This window comes from Mytilus galloprovincialis, chromosome 8, assembly GCF_965363235.1.
Source record: "Mytilus galloprovincialis chromosome 8, xbMytGall1.hap1.1, whole genome shotgun sequence".
Taxonomy (NCBI): domain Eukaryota; kingdom Metazoa; phylum Mollusca; class Bivalvia; order Mytilida; family Mytilidae; genus Mytilus; species Mytilus galloprovincialis.
The window spans coordinates 25,958,031-25,978,381 of record NC_134845.1 but is presented as its reverse complement, the minus strand read 5'-3'; the positions used below and the strand labels follow the sequence as shown (position 1 = coordinate 25,978,381).

The following is a 20,351-nucleotide window of genomic DNA, read 5'->3' as shown; positions in this document are numbered from 1 at the left end:
ACATACGTCAGTTCATCTCTATTCAATAGTACAACAAAGGTGGAAAGCTATGCTACATTTGTCACAGAAATACGCATGATACAATCCTCGAGATACAATCAGAAACTCATTTCAACATATATGTACCTCTCGTAAATTTGAATAATTTAACACGTGCTTACGATATTTTCAAAGTTAACTTTACAATACTTAAATATAGATGCTTTATAAACTATACATAATACACATTGTCAAATTTTACCTCTTCCTCGATGGACATACGTATTGATTTTCTTAAGTATATAATACAAATGGACTTCAAATGGGTTTATTGATGTAATTTATTTAATAACTTTTATGAAAGACAAAGCGAGAAATTGATATAACCTGGCTGGATACCCCGGACTTTTTTACAAACTCTTCATCATTTCAACGTTGCTAGCTATAAGAGTTCAGTTCGATACAATCAACCAATCAAAGACTTATCTGAGATAGTTTTAAAGTTTTTACTGTTGCAGCTTTGATTAAAATTAATCAAATTAAGTTACATGTACTACACAAAAGTTAAAATGATAAAAGACGATCAATAATCTGTCGAAATAACCGAAGAACAAAAATGTATTTTGTTGGATTTGCTTTGCTTTTGTCACAAATAGGTAAGTTAATTGAATATGAAAATATATATACTTATAAAAAACCAAAGTTATGATATGACATGATACGTTATCTAGTTATATCATTGTATTTGTACCTCCTCGTCGATTTCTATCTTATATAATATGCATGTTATTTTAAAACACCAATTTTATAACTACATTGCACAAATATTTCATCAATTTTAGAAAAATCATATACAGTAATTGACTATTAGATCGACATTTTTTTTATTTTTGTATTTGTGTTGGTGCTTTGCTTTTGCCACATATCGATCTGAAGAGTCAGACCAATTTAAAAAGATCATAACAGCTTGTTCCTGTTTGGTGCTATTATATCGCTGACCCAAGTAAGGTGAGAATTTGGAGCTAGCAAACGTGATTAATCCTTGTGACAGTTTCAAGTCGGAAGTATGATGTTAAGGGAGTATAGTGTTCGTTGGTTTCTGTCAGTCATATTTTTTTCGTTTACTCTTAGTTTTAGACATAAATCAAGTCTAGTATTTCTTGTTTGAATTTCTAACATTTTGTCATCAAAACGTTTAAACTACCATGGTCTACATAAGGAAATGCCTTTTCAGTACGGTTATAGCTTAATGTTATCTTACTTTTTTATACCTGACTATACTGTACTGGTTTTGCTAATCATAGAAGGCCGTAAGACGAAGTATAGTTGCTAACATTACATCCACATCATTTTAGCAGACTGAGTGTTGGTAAATAGTTGTCTTATTTGCAATCATACCACTTCTCCCTATATTTACTTATACCTGTAAAAGTAAGAAAATAGTCCGTAAAAATGCCTTCATCTAACGTTATCAATCATTGGCGGAACGAGCGAAAAACAACTGTCATTTTCTTTATTTGTTACTGGCATTTTTCGAAGATAATGATTAGTAAAACCTTGTTTTATAGCTAGCTAAACCTCCCATTTGAATGACATTTAAATAGAATACATTCCCGAAATGTATAAAAACTTATTTTTCCCTAAAACAAATTATTGAACTCCTATTAACACTTTGAAAAATCGGGTAAAATTTTATGTTCACATCGGTACACGCTTATGTCAACAGATATGCAGACTGAGATGAAAAGAACAATGATATTGTTCTATTACTATAACGTTGTAAATATGGTAAATTCTTCGGCTGTTGTCTGCTTTATGGTCGGGCTGTTGTCGATTTGACACATTCCCCATTTTCTTTCACAATTTTAATTGATGTCGGAACCTTCTATAATTTACTATGCTGTATGTGTTTTGCTCATTGCTAACTAACAGTTGTTTGCGTGTACATCATGTTAGTCTAATGGATAGTTGTATCGTTGGTTAAAATTACACATCGCCGTATTTAATTATGCGAGTACACTGTTTGTGATTTTCTGTATATTGTGTGTGTCCACTGATCTAAAATAAGAGAGGAACGATTATAAGCTCAGTCTTATAATCGTTTACTTTTTTTAAATTGTTATTTGGATGGAGAGTTGTCTCATTGGCACTCACACCACATCTTCCTATATCTAATTAATCTTTTTTATTTTGTATTTTATATGCTCAGTTATTTGTCTATTAGCCTTTACATGTTATCCTTTGAAGATAAGTGATGTTGGGTTGCTGATTCATTGAAATTTACCGTAACTATATCTACTGAATACAATTAATTGATTATTTTATCATTTAAAATGAGCACAAGTTCATAAAAGACAACGATGTTCTATATATATAACTTAAACAAGTGTACTCTGTAAAAATCGTGCATAGAAATTAAACACTTGTGTTACGTGTTTAGATCTAAACGTGTTAAGGATTGTGTTTAATTTCTAAACACATCCTCAGTAAGCACATAATATCTAAACATGACTTGAATTTAAACACGTTTAAAAATGAAAGTGTACAGAAATTAAAGACATATTTCTAAGCATAATAACATGATTATAAACACAATCCTAAACACATTGTAGTTGACACGTTTAGACCTAAACATGTACAAAAAAGTCGCAAAAAGATGTGCTTAGAAATGTGTTTAGGATCTAAACACCATTTTTTTTTTTTTTTTGTGTATTTCAAAGATGTTTTATTATCTGCATTATTCTCCGCATTTGCAAACTGTTTGAAATGTAAAAGTGTTCATCATATTATAAATGTTAACTGATTTGTTTATATATTGATGTATATGGACAAACTGCTTAATAATACTATATTACTATGGTCATTAATAGTCAAGAAATCATAGCAGTAAATGAAAAGTGTACAACCTACAGTTACTTTTAAAACATTAAACTGTGATCAAAGTGAAGTTTTCGTAACACATTAACTTATGATATATATGTTACTATGGGTCTGGTTCAAGGATTCGTGATTTAGTGATGTTGGATTTAACACAGCGCTAAATAATGATACATACATTCATCGCAGTATAATTATCCTATCAACCCTATAAAATTGTTAACCTGCCCACAAAAGACCGTCCAATAAAAATATTAAAGTGTAACAATAATGTTAGAAAGAGGCTGAAAACATTATCTTATAACTTGTCATTAATGTTACATTAATGTTGAATAGAGAGTGCTTCTCAAACTGAATGTATTCACTTTTGTGAAAAGAAAAACAGTTTACTTTTATAGGACGTCAATATTTAAAATATAGAAATTAATATACACTTTTGACAAGACGTTAGTACACCAATATGAACTACAATCATGTACTGTGCATCTTTAATAAGGTTCTGTTTTTTCTTCAAATTGCGACAAACAGTTCATTTTGAGATATAACCATACTGGAAAAAACATATGACAATCCAACATTTCCATAAAAAATGTTTTCTTTTATGATTAATCTGATCCTATTTCCTATTCTACGGCATGAACATTTCTAGCTGCGAAAACGTATAGTTCTGTTGTCCTTTGAAATTCCGCATATCATCAATAGGACATTAAGAGCTACGTATTCGCAGCTAGAACATTTCACAACCTGTATTCAGTTTGGTTGTATATATTCTAGTGAATGTGGCTTACTGTTAATCTAATGTTTTGCGCTTTTTTACCTGTAAAACGATAGGACATTTGCGCTTTAAATACTATGGACATTTGCGCTTTAAATACTATGGACATTTGCGCTTTAAATTTTGATTCACCTGTATTAAATTGACTGGACATTTGCGCTTTTTACCTACAGTCGTCTACCTGTAATTTTAATGAGAAGTTATTATTATTTTAATAAATTTAACTTATATTTGTCATTAGTACGAGAAATGGTATAGAATTCTTCCCTTCCCACTAAAGTGGACAGTTTCGAATCCTCCTGCTATTTTTCTCTTTTTGAAGAGCAACAGTATGTAAAATACATTAGGATTCGTAATATTGATGAATAAGCACCCCTGTCAACTTTAAACTTAAACAAATATTACTTAAACTCTGCCAGGTCACACATGTCAGTCCAAAGCCCGGATTAAAGAAAAATAAATCAAATATTGCAAAAGCGCAAATGTCCTTTGTTAAAAGCGCAAATGTCCTTTTTTAAAAAGCGCAAATGTCCTATGATTTGAAGCGCAAGTGTCCATAATAATAAGCGCAAATGTCCTATGAAAAAGCGCAAACGTCCCACGCCGAATCTAATAGACTTTAATTTTGAATATTAGTAGTAACTAAACAATTAATGCTTTAATCAGCTTCTAATCTGTAACAGTTATTGTAGATATAATAATTCTTATTAAAGAATATTTTCTAATCATCTCACCTTTTATAGAAAATAAAAAAAGAAAAAAGAAACATTCTAACATTTTTAAACAGATAAGGCTCCAGACGTTTCATGCTAGCTAATTCAAGAAATATGGCTGTCTTATTATAAACTTTAATTTGATAATGACATGCCTCTCACATATACAAATACTATTCATTCATTTTGATTTTATCAAGAAACCTCGTGGAACCGGTTAAGAATGTTGTAATTTGAACCTATCATGAAACACAGTGGAACCGGTTAAGAGTATTATCTCTTTATTTTTTTTCTTTAGCGGCAGTACTTTTAATAGTTTTAGGTACCTCATGATTTGTCCTGTGGTCGGAAGAAGATACTGATCCTGCTTCCAAATAATGTGCCGTCTTTTATGTTTCTTGTTTAGATAAGTGACCATCATGTTGTTAGCTACAGGTTCTTTATACTACATTTACTGTTTTAACCCAACGATAGTGTTCGCTTTTCTATTTGGATCTTATGTTGTAAGTCTATTTGGATCTATTGCTGTTTGTAAATAAATCAATTTTTTCTCGAGGAGTCGGGCTCTGATGATTGGTGTAGTCTTGTGTACAATCTGTAATATTTGGTTGTGTTTTTTTTTTTTTATCAGTTTTATATATCATATACCAATATTTAAAAAAAGACAACATAAAATCATGTCATTTGCTGGTATGATACGGGTTATTTTCTTCTTATTTATTTTATGATAGTATGATACTAATTATCACCCCCTAAAAGGAGGAATGGTGCTAAATTTTCATATGATGAAGACACAATCTTTCAGTCAGATTAATTGGAGCTGGCATGATTGCTAATAGTCCTTAGTTAATTTATATATCAGTGTCATTTGTTTTGTTCCTTTTTTTTTAACTTATTCTGACATCGGGGAAGGGGGTTTGAGGCTTCACAAAACATGTTTAATTCCGCTGCATTTTTGCGCCTGTTCCAAGTGAGGAGCCTCTGGCCATTGTTGATGTCGTATGAGTTTTAATTTCAGATCATTTTTATGTTTTAAAGTTTAGTATATATGACGTCCATAATCACTGAAGTACATGTAGTACACACTTTTGTTATGGGGCCAGCTGAAACGCAGGTGTTGGATTTCTTTGCCTGTGTTAAACCCCTACTGGTGTTCTTCGGCTTCTTTCTGCTCTTTTGTCGGATTGTTGTCTCTTTGACAAATTCCACATTTCAATTCACAATTTTATTTCGTATAAAGATATACATGTACACTTTAAATTTCTAATGTCGATTTTTCTTTTTCGCTCTACATCTCTACTTAAATCTAAAGATTATAATCAACAGCCGATGACATATTATTCATTCATTTACTGGTTAACTTAAATAACTAATCGACCCGTTAATGTATGATGTAATTGCAGTATTTAAAATTAAGAGGATAGACAAAGTGCATAATCTAGTTGCAGTCCCGATAGAATGTTTTTTTTTTTTTTCATGAGTAATTGAAGGCACACAGACACGTATGATCAGATTTAGTTTGCTTTGCGCGTGTCATCAGTAAATTGCGTTGTCAATGTTTACAAATGACATAATCTTAAAAGAAAGAAATACAATTAATGATGATAAGTATAAATTAAATATACAGTTATATAATACAATTATGTTTTATTATAGCTTTTACTTTTATCACAAAAACAGTTGATTGATTCTAAATTTTGAAAGCAAACCGTTAATGGATTCATATAACCTCTTTTTATGTGTATATATCACAGACGTTTCCTAATCACCTCCTAACCAACAACTAGATTATTTCGTCATTTTAAGTGGGAAAAAATTTTAAATCACAAAAATACTGAACTGCGAGGAATATTTAAAACGGAAAATTTCTGATCAAATGGCAAAATCAAAAGCTCAAAGACATCAAACAAAGTGATAACAACCGTTATATTCCTGATTTGGTACAGACGTTTTCTTATGCAGACATACATGTAGGTCTAAATGCATGTAACTACTTTTGGTCAGTTGCATTTCTTAGATGTTTATTTTATATCTGCAATTGCAAACTTTATAAAACATTAAAGTATTCTACATATCTTCATTACCAAAAACATGTTGATACATGGGTTGGTATGGAACAAGAGAAATATTTGCTACTGGACGATAAGCAACCACCATTCAATCAATTCAAATTATGATTCAACATCACTGTTTTCAAAATCAAATTTGTTTAGCACTTTATGTTATTCATTCATGGACACATCGGTGACATCACGATTGTCCAGTTTGGTGGGGTTAAGTAGAAGATTCCGTACTAAAAAGCTAACAAAAAATATGCACCTTGTTAAGACTAAACTAGAGACTGAAGAGCCTGTGTCGCTTACCTTGGTCTATGTGCATATTAAACAAAGAACACAGATGAATTCATGACAAAATAGTGTTTTAGTGATGGTGATGTGTTTGTAGATCTTACTTTACTGAACATTCTTGCTACTTAAAATTTTCTCTTTCTATAATAAACTTGGCCTTTTAGTTATAGAGGAAAATATTTTGTAAAAATTTACAAAAATTTACAAAATTAATGAAAAGAATTGACTATAAAGGGCAATAACTCCTTATGGGGTCAACTGACCAATTTAGTCATGTTGACTTATTTGTAGATCATACTGTACAGAACATTATTGCTGTTTACAATTTATCCCTATCTATAATAGTATTTAAATTAATAACCAAAAACAGGAATTTTTCTTTAAAACTTACCCATTGGGAGCAGCAACCCAACAACCAATTGCCCAATAATTTATCTACAATTTTTACAGCAGATAGATATTGACTTGATAAACAAGTTGACACTGACAGATTTGCTCTAAATGCTTTGGTTTAAGAGTTATAAGCCAAAATCTACATTGTACCCCTATGTTCTATTTTTAGCCATGGCGACCATCTTGGTTTGTTACACGCCATTATTCCGACAGCCCATTAGTCCGACAGCCCATTGGTCCGACAACCCATTAATCTGACAACCCAATTGCCCGACAACCCATTGCTCCGACAACCCATTGCTCCGACAGCCTAATACTCCGACAACCCATAAGTCCGACACTTGTCAAGTCAAGTATCAGGGTATTAGGGTAAAATAAAATTTGTCTGTCTGTAAATATGTTTAAATATGTAATCACATATTTTAAAAAATAACTCCGTATATATAAAATAAGGCTTAGGTAGTTCGAATACTTTCTATATACTCAATTCGAAATCTGTATATAGAATAGAACAGAAAGAATATTTCATTTCCCAAATTAAAGGATCTATAAAGAGCATATAAATCAAGAACAACCAGTGATGGTGCGAGCTACTGATGATTCAAAAATTTCGCTGTTGAGTTATGAATCTGAAAAAGCATCACGCAGTATAGCTGACCTATATAAACCTTGAAACCAAATTTCAGAAATCATTGTATTGTAGTTTCTGAGAACAATGTGACGAACATTTTTAACTTGGCCGTCATGTGAAAAGTGTTCGGTAAACAGGAAGTTGTTGACAATGAATCTGAAAACGCATCAAACGATACAGCCGACTTCAATAAACCTTTCAGAAATCCTTGTATTGTAGTTCATGAAAAAAATGCAACGAAAATATTCATGGGACGGACTGATGAACTGACTGACTAACTGACGGACGGACGGTTGGACGGACGGACAGACAGAGGCAAAACAGTAAGCCCCGCTTTTTCGAAGCGGCGGTATAATGATTGGGTCAACATTAAGACTTTACAATACTAATATTATATAATTATTTTTATAGCAACATATATTAAGCCTCAGTCACAATCGGAGCCAAAACAAAACAAAATAGAAAAAAACCTCAACTAACACATTGATATCAAATAACAGTCCTTATCAAGACATGCACTATATAATTAAAAAGAACTAACAATATAATCATCATTATTCCCCCTTAATAGAAAAGTTTTCTTGTGTTATTAAACATCGAAAATTGATTTAACTTTTTAAAGTTCTGACATGTGTTAGATATATGCTAAAGGAGTTCCTCCCTCAAATTATTATGACGTGAGCATTCGATTGAAAAATTACGCTCATTCTCAAATTTATCAGCTGTACAATACGATTGTTTGAGTATCTGACATTTTCAATTCTTTATGTAATGGGTGAGCACCGATTCTTAATTAACATATGAAGTACCTTTCTTAAAATCAATGATATCTAAATAGTTTTCTTCTTGAACACAATCTTTAAATGAAAAATAAGTGTCAGGTTTAAAACACATTATGTACTAAGTTTTTACAATTATACAATTTGCCAAAGACACAAGCAGGACAAGAATGTCACACATTGTCTAAGATTTCTTACCAGTCAAACTGCGTTGACTGTATATTTCTATGTCATATACAGTCACTGACCAGATATCACTTTTCCTCATGACTATTTAAGTAGAAGACTCAGTTACCGAAATGTTCTTGTCCGTCATATTTGTCTTAATACGACCGCAAAACTTTTTTTGGGGATCTTATAATGGTATGATGTCGTCTGTGTCGAGGATAAGGACTGAGCCGTTGAAATAAGCATGTGTTTCAACTCCAATATAATGACACAAATATCCCGCATGGAAAGAATGATTGGAATCAAAACGGACAACCCCAAATATTAAAGAGAACAGGGTTGGTCTTTTTAGAGAAAATTTACCCATACACACAAGACAGATGCATTGTCGGAATAATGGGCTGTCGGAGTAATGGGCTGTCGGAATAATGGGCTGTCGGAGTAATGGGCTGTCGGAATAATGGTTGTCGGACTAATGGGATGTCACCGGTTGGTTGACTGGGTAACCGGACACATTTTTTAAACAAGATACCCAAATGATGATTGTGGCCAAGTTTTGTTAAATTTTCAGAGGAGAAGATTTTTGTAAAAGTTAACAACGACGGACGACGACGCCGGACGCCTGACGCCAAGTGATGAGAAAAGCCAAAGGGCCAAGTGATCTAATAAAATAAAGTCAGTCGAATGTTTAATTGAATTGTTAGAAAATTTACGACAAGGAGGATGAAAATAAAATAACGAACGTCATTCAGATCTCGTTACACGTTTTCTGTCAAATCCTAACCGTATTTGTCAACTTTGAAACAATGTATCAAAAACAAGAATGGTGCTGTATATTTTCTATGCATGTATGGATTTAGTAAACAATCTTAGATTTTCTTTCAGTTTTTAGTCTTTTTCAGTATACAAGAAAATAGCCATCCATTAAAAAAACTGAAAAAAAAATTTGTTAAAAAAAGACAGTCTCTATATAACTAAGTGAATTTATCGCTAAAATTGACGCTTTTTATTGAAATTACAAAGAATGGTGACTACAATCTTTATTTCTTATTCCGACGTAACTCGATTGAAAGTCCCTGTGTGCTAAAAATTATAGAAACCAGAAGATATTCCATTCCGTATCGTGTTACCATAATACCAGTAAAATAATATTGAATGCATAAAGTCAATCAATCGTACCAGTAAGAAAGATTTTCTTCCTTTAGAATTAATTGCATAACAGTGTGGTCGACAGTAAAACGTTTGTATGTTGTAACTTGTTTGTCAACGGCTATGATTTTATGCTCACCCAGTCTGTCAGAGGCCTTCCAGTGGGGATTGAAATATTCACTTGTTACACATTCCGATACATAAAATGAAACTTTCTTTTTACAAAGCTTGAAAGGAATTTGTTTTAAATATTTATTATAATCATCACATACAACCGTGTCATTTATAAGAATAATAATGTTCAGAGATGATATTATTTAATAATAATAAAAAAATAGGTTTATCCATTGTAAAAAAAACTTTTAAGTTGATGGGGTTAATTCACAAAATATCTCATTGATTAAGAGCACAACTACTTCTACGGTGTGATCATTTAAGAATGGCCTACTATTTATTCAATGCGTATACATGTGGGTTTTGTTTGTGAAGAGTTCTGGATAATTAAAAAATCATTTGATTTCTTTGTTTAATACCATAAAACGATTCATTCTTTCAGATATTTGTCACTTTGCCTTATCTTCAAGTCCAACACAATTTCTCACGTTTCTTACAAAACTTATATTCTTGTGATGTATTCTTTTGTTGAAAAAAAAATGTATAGATATAGATAGATATAGGAAGATGTGGTATGAGTGCCAAGAGACAACTCTCCTCCCAAGTAATAATTCATAAAAGTAAACCATTATAGGTCAAGGTACGACCTGCAACACGGAGCCTTGGCTCACACCGAACAGCAAGTTATAGAGGGCCCCAAAACTACTAGTGTAAAACCATTCAAACGGGAAAACCAACGAGAAACGAAAAACACATATGAACTACATAAACAGACGACATCATGCATTGTAACTTTTAAAGCCAATTAAGTAAAAAAAAATAATCTGAAAGAACGTGCGATATCATATTAGGAAAATTGATGGTCAAACCATAACAAAAAATCAAGTAAAGAATTTTAAGTATTCAACCTTTATAGCTTGCTGTTCGGTGTGAGCCAAGACTCCGTGTTGAAGGCCATTTTTATTTATTTTCAAATTACAAAGGTTATTCCTGATTATTATTTTTAAATATTTTATTTAGGCGTTTAGAACCTTTGGTGACCTCACAGATTAAATTTCTATGATAAGTACGTCGTGAGCAGTGGGCATTACAGACGAACGTTTACCTAATTTTCCCCAGTCAATGAATGGCCATAGCTACACTGTTATGAATTTCATTCTAACATCCATAACAATTTTGACAAAAAAACCTTCAGCCCACCAACAATAATGGTTCGATTTTGCAAAGTAGAAAATTTAAGAGGCAAGTTTATATTGGTATTAAAATACGAAACAAGATGGGATTTCAATTTTCAATTTCCCCTTTTAGATTGCCATGTTTCTCCTGTCGCTTCCTTTACACATTGCACAAAAAGAAAGAAGGGATATCATATGGGTGATCGATAATAATAAAGCCGGTTCAACAGGCAATAGTTTGTCCAAATCAACAACGACGAAATGACAAACAAAATAACAAATCTCTTCACCGAAAACCAAAGATTGAGCAACTCCATTAACTTGGGTTAACTCAAATGATCCGGAAGTGTGCTTAGTTTATGGTCCACATCAGATATTCATATTGTTGCCCATGCAATAATAAGACCAGTTACAAGTCACATTTAGACATAGGGAGGTTTTTAAGAATATGTGTAATGAAGCAAACGTTAATTTCACATTGCATTAACAGAAACACCTATTTCACAAGGTTATAGATACATGTACATCATGTACCACACAGATACCTGAATATTTCAAAAACAAATATAAACAGGCGATTAAAAAATTATTCTCTATCTCTAAATCCTCATTATTATGATATAACACATTTCATTTGTTAATATACTGTCGTAAATCTACGGAAGCGTATTAGGGACATGATACAGAAGCGTATTAGGGACATACATGTAGTAAAAATAAAATTGGCAGTGAAGTTTTTTTTCAAAGACGATATTTTGACATTTCAAATCTCGAAATTTTCACTATAACTTGAAATATTGACTTTTCAAATCTCGAAATTTTGACTTAAACTTGAAATTTTGTCATTCTAAAATCTTGAAATTTCGACTTTTTGAAAAGTCGAAATTTTGACTTTTTTAAAATTCGAACTTTAAACTCAAAATTTCGACTCTTTTAAAACTCGAAATTTCGACTTATTTCAAACTCAAAATTTCGACTCTTTTTTAAACTCGAATTAAACTCAAAATTCAGACTTTTTTTAACTCAAAATTTCGACTTTTTTTAAACTCAAAATTTCGACTTTTTTAAAACTCGAAATTTCGACTTTGAACTCAAAATTTCATCTTTTAAAATATCGAAATTTTTATTTTTAAAGTTAAATTTTGACCTTTGTAATCTAGAGAGTTTGTACGGAAGCGTATTAGGGATCAAATGTTTCATCCATATTAAACATTGGTGGTAAACTCTTTGAAGCTTCACACAATTGAAGACCAAAGGCCAGTAAGTTTGTAATATATTGATGTAATTTTATTCAACTCCATTTGTTACTGAAAAGTAAGGACATTTTGACAGTAAAAAACTACAGGAAAAGCCAATTCGCTATATGGTAAAACAAAATGAATATGACTACTTTCAAGCTATTTTTTTAAAAAGAAGGTCTATGGATACCCGTTTATACCGACTCTAATAGTGGAAAGCAACAGCTCCTTTTCATTTTGAGGTGGCCAAACAAAGTCATAGCATTGCACATTTGTTCGTACTTACATACAAGATGAGTTGTGTGAATGTACATTGAATAAAAAATATTCTCGACTATCAAATTTAGATTCATTTTTAAGGATGACTTTTGTACTAGTAACGTAAAATTTTAAAAGTCAAGAAAGTAAAATTGATACTTTAAGTTTAAAGAGCATCAGTTAAGGAACAAAATAAGCTAAAAATTACTATGTCCATATCGACTATAGTATCAACCAGAGGATCATTTAGGTCGAGCAATATAAAGGTCGATATGGAAAAGGACGTGTTATAATCTACTCAGCAACTATTCAACAAATGCATTTAAAACAAAGAAAAAATAATTAGTCTCTGGAAAGATACAAACATGACATTATTCGTTTTCTCCTGACACATTTCAGTATTATGAGCACGTCCTTGGTTGAATTTATTTCGCATTTATACTTTTAAAGTTATCTTAAATGCATGGAATACAATTCATTATATTTGATTAAGTGTAATGTTATCATATTCGATGTCTATAATAGGTAGCAAAAAAAAACAAATAGTATAATATAACTGTCAAATTGTCTTTAATAAAAAGGTAAGATATGAAAACTAATTCAGGTGAGCTTGACATGTGTTTTGTTAATTTATACGCTTCTTAGTACTTTAGATACATATGCATGTAAAGCAATAAGTTTGAATAAATAGTGATGATGCAATTTACTGTCAAGGAATATTAATCCCATATACATTACCAACCCGCTGGAGGTATTGAAAATTGAGCAGGTATATCCTAGTAAGATCGGCTGCTTCGTTTGATTAAACTATAAATACGTACTTAAATATAAGCAGTTGCTACTGTTACAATATATACGTATGGTAATTCTGGAGGAACTGGTCTAACGAAACTTTTTGATTGGTTTATACAAACGAATAATATACTTTATATGATACATATAATAATAACAACTAAGTTTTCTCAGTTTACGTCTCAGATTTAAATTCTGAAATAATTGTTTTTATCGTAACCGTTTCCTTATCTGTTATGCCCGGTAACGGAAGATTTGCACAAGGCATTGTAAAATATGCATATATCCTACAAGGTTGAGACACCATAATTTGCTTTGGTTCATTATCTTTTCATTTACAGAAGAAAATAAATGAATACATGATTTAAGTCACTTAATCAGATAAACGGCATCTTGAGTGTTGCGTAATTGTGTAATTTAAAAGGTACATGAAGAATCGTGCCACTTTAAAAATCGACTTTTTAAGACGAGATTATAGTATAAGACCATACGGAAACATTTACTCAGTTATTGAACAAATTATTAACTACTGCAAATGTAAATAACGTTAGAGAAATGCATTGTAACTGAAGATAAATAGTAAAGCTATTATATTTCAACACGATCAAATAATCCACAAAACTTAAGATGTCTGAGAGTGATAAAATAGGATGACAAATGCAGACAATGTGTGATACCAGCTAACGTTTATGCCCGCGTCACACTGTCCCGATTTTTACGCCGATGGCAACACGATTATGGAAATTTTCAAAATCGGGACTGATCGTATCCAGATCGGGCTATTCGTAATGCCATCTTTAACCATCGTAGAACCATCGGCAACTGTTTCTAGCCTTCGGGGACAACTTCGTGAAGGGTTATAAATTTTTTAACATGTTAAAAAATCCCCGAAGGTGCGTCCAATGTTGAGGGTTCGTATTGAGTTCGTATCACCATCCTCACCATCGTTATGTCACCGGGAATGCATCTTTGAACATCGTATTGCATTCGTGTTTCCATCGTTTCCATCGGACAGTTTTGACATTACGATGTCTACACGAATGAATCACGAAGCTACCCGAAGGTCTTACGATGGCAACACGACTCCGTGAATACCTCGTAATCCCATCGTGTTGCCATCGAATAAAAGCACGAAGGCGACAAGATGGAACTACGACGGCAATAAATCCAGCTAAATGTAAGTTAATTTTCGCGCTAAAATACATTTAAAGTGCTATGCGCGATATACACTGGTCAGTCTAATACGACAGTTAAGAACGAAGAAGAATCAGATTGTCTGCTATCAGTTAGGAGAGGCGTCGACGCTTGTTGTTCCGTCTTTTGGGGCTCTTGGTCCTGTTTATGAATTTCTTGTTCAGTTTCGATCGGACTTCCAGTTCTTTGTCTCTTTTTCTCTTTGCTATGGGTATCCGATTCCGAACTTCTATATCTATTTTTCTTTTGGTCTTGTACTTTCATGCTAGACTCATACCCCTTCCTCTTCCTCTTCCTTTACCTCTCCCTGATTTTGGTGGCATTATATGCAGGACTCAGAGTCAAGTTTTACCCTTCGAGCCCACGGTCTTCCGTCTTATGATTAAACCAGAAATTAAATGTACAGTATAATATATATTCAATATTGATCAAACTATTTAAAACGCGTGATGCCTTCCGCATATAATTTAAATGCATCGTAAGCTGTACACGACGTCTTTTAGACATCGTATGGCCATCGCGCTATCATCGTAATCAATCGTGTGGCCTTCGTGATCCATCGTGTAGGCTTCGGCTCAGATATGAAGCGTAAATACCCGTCTTCGGTTAACCTTCGTATGTCCATCTTTTGCTATCGTATATAAGTATGGCACCATCGTATAGACTTCGTTATTCATCGTACTTGCTCCGGTCACTTTTTGGTATTTTAAAGAGATCGGGACCAACTTAGTACGAACTTACAATTTTCGCATTCGGGTATCCATCGTATATAAAAATCGGGGCAGTGTGACGCGGGAATAATTAGACGACAATCGACGATCGAAGATTCATACACTTAGGGGTAAATATCTAGACCTACTCAAGTTTGGATATTTAAAACTGAATTGGAAAGATGGTCGCAAAAATCAATCTCGAGTCTGACTGACATAATGTAGAAATTTTGTCTTGAAATAAAAAATACAAACGATTGTGTAGATACTATTTTGTTCAAGAATGTGGAAATAGCATCTACGGTATTTTCATAATTGAAATACATTTGTGACTGATGTCTTCATGTGCATCTCATATTGCTACATGTGCACTTTTGTTAAAAAGAAATAAAAATAATGGCGGTAGCTATAAATAAATAAATAATCTTTATTTCAAGAGGATGATCCCTATAATAGTTAAAACTAATCTTCCTGAGAGTCCTCAAAATAATTATAACATATCTATAAGTACATACAGTATTATAAAGTTATATTATACACAATATACAATTGTATTTAAATAGTTATATAATAAAGATACAAGTGCAATGAACTATGTTCCTATGAAACTATAATACGAGATTTCAACACTATGAGTTTTTGTCAAAAACTAATGGTTTTTGCTCATCTAGTAATAGTTCAAAGAAACAATAATGTACTATTTCTCATCTATTTCTGCTGGCAGACAATATCTTAGTAGTACTATTAGTAAATGGTTAACACGGACCGAACTCAATCTAGTATGAAATTTTTTTAGCAAATCCAGCAGTACAAAATTGGGGAATGTTTCACAGTTAACAAAAACTATGATCTTTCTCCAACAGACATATAGGGATCAATTTCTAAAACTACCTTCTTGTACTGAAATACTCTATATCTCATAAAAAGAGGAGGCTGTATTTATCTACGCTGCTCGTTTAATAATAATAATAATAATAAAAAACAATCGAAGAAAGAGCTTATCTTCATGTACGTAACTTCGATTCTTACTTAAGTGTTTATGTCTCATTCAATTTTCTTTTTATATTGCGCTTTCAAAACTTAATTTATCACTATTACCAAATGGGAAATACATCATTGCATAGACTATACGAATCACACGATGACGTTATGTCGGTATTCTTCTTCTTATTTGTTCTCTCTTTTTATGGGGGGGGGGGGGGGATCCGTTTCCACTCAAAAAAAAATTTGTAGACCTAATTTTGTAGACCTAAAAACAAATCATAATATTTTGTCTAAGGTTATAGTTGTCTTTTTAACATTGTTTTCATATTGTGTTATAACTCGAATTTATTTGTTCAATGTACTTGTTATTTTAATATTTCTTTTTGATCGAGTTGAGCCATTTCACTTGATATTTTTAGTGTGTTTTTCTATGGTGTAATATTACACTTCTGTTTCATGTTAGGGTGAAGATTGGCACCTGTTGAAACATTTAAACCTGTTGCATTTGTTTGTACTTGTCCTAAGTCAGAAACTGTTGTTCAGTGGTTGTCGTTTGTTCATGTGATTCAAAAGTGTTTTTCGCTTTTCATTTTTTTTTTAATATAAATTAGACCGTTTGTTTTCCTGTTTGAATTTTTAATACTATTCATTTTAGGGCCCTTTATAGCTTGTTGGTCGATGTAAGCCAAGGCTCAATATAGAAGACCGTATTTGACATACCGGTATAATGGTTTACTTTATAAATTTAAACGGAGAGTTCAACTTGTCACATTGGACCTCATACCACATCTTCTTATTTCTTTGATTGAAAGATATTTTCAGTTAGTAGCGAATAGTTAAAAGTTATTTGGGTATATCTATTTTGTTCATAAGAAACGTGTATCCTTTGTATTTCTTATACAGAGTTAAGATATCTTTGTGTAAAACTATTCAGAAAAAAAAACCGACAATAAAAAAATTGAGAATATCGGATACTTAGTTGGTCCTATCATTCCTTTTATAAAGTAATTCTGAAACATTCAGGAATCACCCCCTTCCAGGATGTTACAAATTGGTATATAAAGGTTTCTTAAAAAACAATGTTGGCATTTTAGAACATTTGGATGGAAGATAAGAACTATCTACATTTACGTGCACAAGGTTACAAAGCAAGAGTAGTAAATTTCGGACTGAGGTACACAGTCCGGGAAATAAAATAATAAACGAACTCTATTTTAGTCAAACGAATTATAGATTTCATTAAACTAAAATACTTTTAATCGAGTAATTAAATTACAAATTTCTCAAAAAGTGAATTGAAGGAACGAAAAGAAAATCGTAAAAAAGTCACTTTTAGCCACGGTAGTACAAACGGATTGGCAGCATTTTTTTTTTAATTTGACAGAGGAATATTAGAAGGTCAATTCAATAACACAGATTAACAAGTCTTCAAGAAGTTTGTTTTGTTTTTGAAAACGTGCTTTCCTTTCTTAAAGTGTGTTTTAGTTCTAAATACACAAATACTTAACAGATATCCCGACGAAAGTAAAAATGTTATGACATAAATGGCTAAATTGGACTTATTATAAATCTGTTTTAACGTATCTCAAAAAGGTTATATATTCTATCATTATATTAAGATTCAAAACTCTCTGTATATCATAAATCGGCTACTTAAATAAGCTGCAATAAACTCTATCAATTCAGACTAACCACCCTTGGTGTAAAATTTGGATCAAAGACGTTGAATTGATATGACTGTCAGTATAAATATTATATCTATTATCACTAAGTATATTTAATATATAGGAGACAGACACTGTTCATAGATATGTAGAGTAGTTGTTATAATCTTTATCTCCTATTTTGTCGTTTGTCAATTTTCTATTAACTAACATGCCTTTCTGTTATCAATTTGATGTACTCTTAAGTAAGTTTGACATAATTTATGAACTACCAGATCAGAGGTTCAGATGAATACCAGTTTCTTATGTACATTCTTTAACTTTTTACTTGGAACTCTCATGAATGATGCGATACTTTAATATCTACCTAATTCTTTTATGAGAGTTTGCTATAGATAAGAATAATAAATTCCCACTTTTGGTGTTTTTTGGTTCAACATACGTTGCTGGGTATCGTACTTTCGTCTCCTTAACATTTAATTAAGGGATATATATAGTAATTATTATTTGATAACAGCAAATAGAAAATATTTTATGTATAGTCAAGACTAGAAGAAAAAAATCTCTAATGCATCTAATGGTTAAGTAATGGGTTCGGATGTACTGGTATAAAAGACAGGAAGTTTAAACCGTCTTAGGGGAATGATATTTGATCAGACATGCTAGCCATATATCTTTGAAACAGTAATTGTGATCATATGAAGAGAACAATTGACTTTCATGTAGCTTCCTCATGAATTCAAACGGACTCATTGACTTGTATATTTGATTTACTAGGGTGAGGGGTCGTATCCATTTGTACCATATATAGGGTTAAGTCCCAATTCAGGAGCCTGTAATTTAGTGGTTGTCGTTTGTTTATGTGTTAAATATTTGTTTTCGTTCATTTTTTTTTTTATATAAATAAGGCCGTTAGTTTTCTTGTATGAATTGTTTTACATTGTCATATCTGGGCCCTTTATAGCTGACTATGCGGTATGGGCTTTGCTCATTGTTTAAGGCCGTACGGTGACCTATAGTTGTAAATATCTGTGTCATTTTGGTCTCCTGTGGACAGTTGTCTCATTGGCCAAGTTCTACGACCAAGTTTACTTTGCAATGAATCTTCATTTTGAATATTATGTTTCATCAACTTTATGAGTCTAAATGAAAAATAAACATTATCAACGACACTATGATCATTTATACATACAGCCACTTTATCATTGAAATGCCACAAAACATAAAAACACCTTTTGGACAACAATCTGTTTCAACAACAACCATATTAAGAACTAATCATTCTTCTTTCAATAGATTGTGAAACTTAAACGATTACAATATACAAAGGCAAAAACCACTTGTATAGTGTTGGCTACAACCTTGATGTGATGTCATAGATTGAGTTTTTTATTTCTTAAATAAAACTTCAGTGAAAATGTACTTAGTGAGCGAATAACTGATAGTAAATGCATGATTTTTCTAATAAACCTTGGATTAATTTCATACAGAGATATATTTATTCAAAAAGATAGAAATATGTGTCCTTTTGTTAAAAATTATCGTTAAAAAGTATTTTACAACGAGAAGATGTCATTTAGCAAGGACATTTTACTTCTTAACGCCACGTGGGCTGTAATGTATTAATGGACATCAAATTGGTCCATATTCTCTTTTTAAATCGGTTAAATTCTAATTTAATTCTTCAATTGAATATCAATATTATATAGCAACTTATACTGTCATATATAATTGCCATTTTAGATTAAAGTGGGAAAATATTGATCCTTCAAATGCGATAATTGTTTATCTTGTTTCCATAATAAGTAATAAGTGCTTAATGCACTTAAGATTAAATAAGTGTAAATAAAAGTCGATAAAAAGCTTATTTAGCACGATATTTCTCTTCTTCAACTGCTTTTTACATACCAAAGACTTCATAATAAAGTTTATTTTCATGTGACTATAGCGAATTTTTTACCCATTTATTTTCAAGAGAAATAGTTTTTTGAGCTCTTAAAAGCAATGCCCAATAAGGAGAAATTTATAACAGATTTTCTTTGTTCTTTCTTTAATATGCACGTCTAGTATTTGTTTAATATTCCAAATTAAAACAGTCTTTCAATAAATTTATTATAACACCATTTACAAAACGCTGTTATAAATTAAATTACTTGATTAATGTTGACTTTTCTTAAAAAAGTAATAAAAAGTAAAACTTTTGATATTTGTGTTGCGTATTTGATGTAAATTGTGGATACCTTTCTTGTTTCGGGTTTCCACGCAACTACCCCTTACAACGACCACGAACCAGATCACCTGCTGGCTTAGAACAAAACACAAATCGCATTGTGATTACTTTAAAACGAAAAGATTATTCATTCTAGACTAATAAATTAGAACTATTTCGAACGTGCGCACTTGAATAGAC

At 31.7% G+C, this 20,351-nt stretch overlaps 1 protein-coding gene across 2 annotated transcripts in view; it reads left to right on the top strand.

Moving 5' to 3' along the window:
- The first annotated feature begins 255 nt into the window (after nt 1-255).
- Nucleotides 256-20,351, top strand: part of LOC143085417 (uncharacterized) — a 54,685-nt gene continuing 34,589 nt past the window's right edge. For both annotated transcript variants that reach the window (XM_076261748.1, XM_076261747.1), the window contains exon 1: nt 256-635. In XM_076261748.1, the coding sequence (XP_076117863.1) occupies nt 596-635 (40 nt within the window). In that variant the 5' untranslated portion in view covers nt 256-595. The remainder of the gene's footprint in view (nt 636-20,351) is intronic.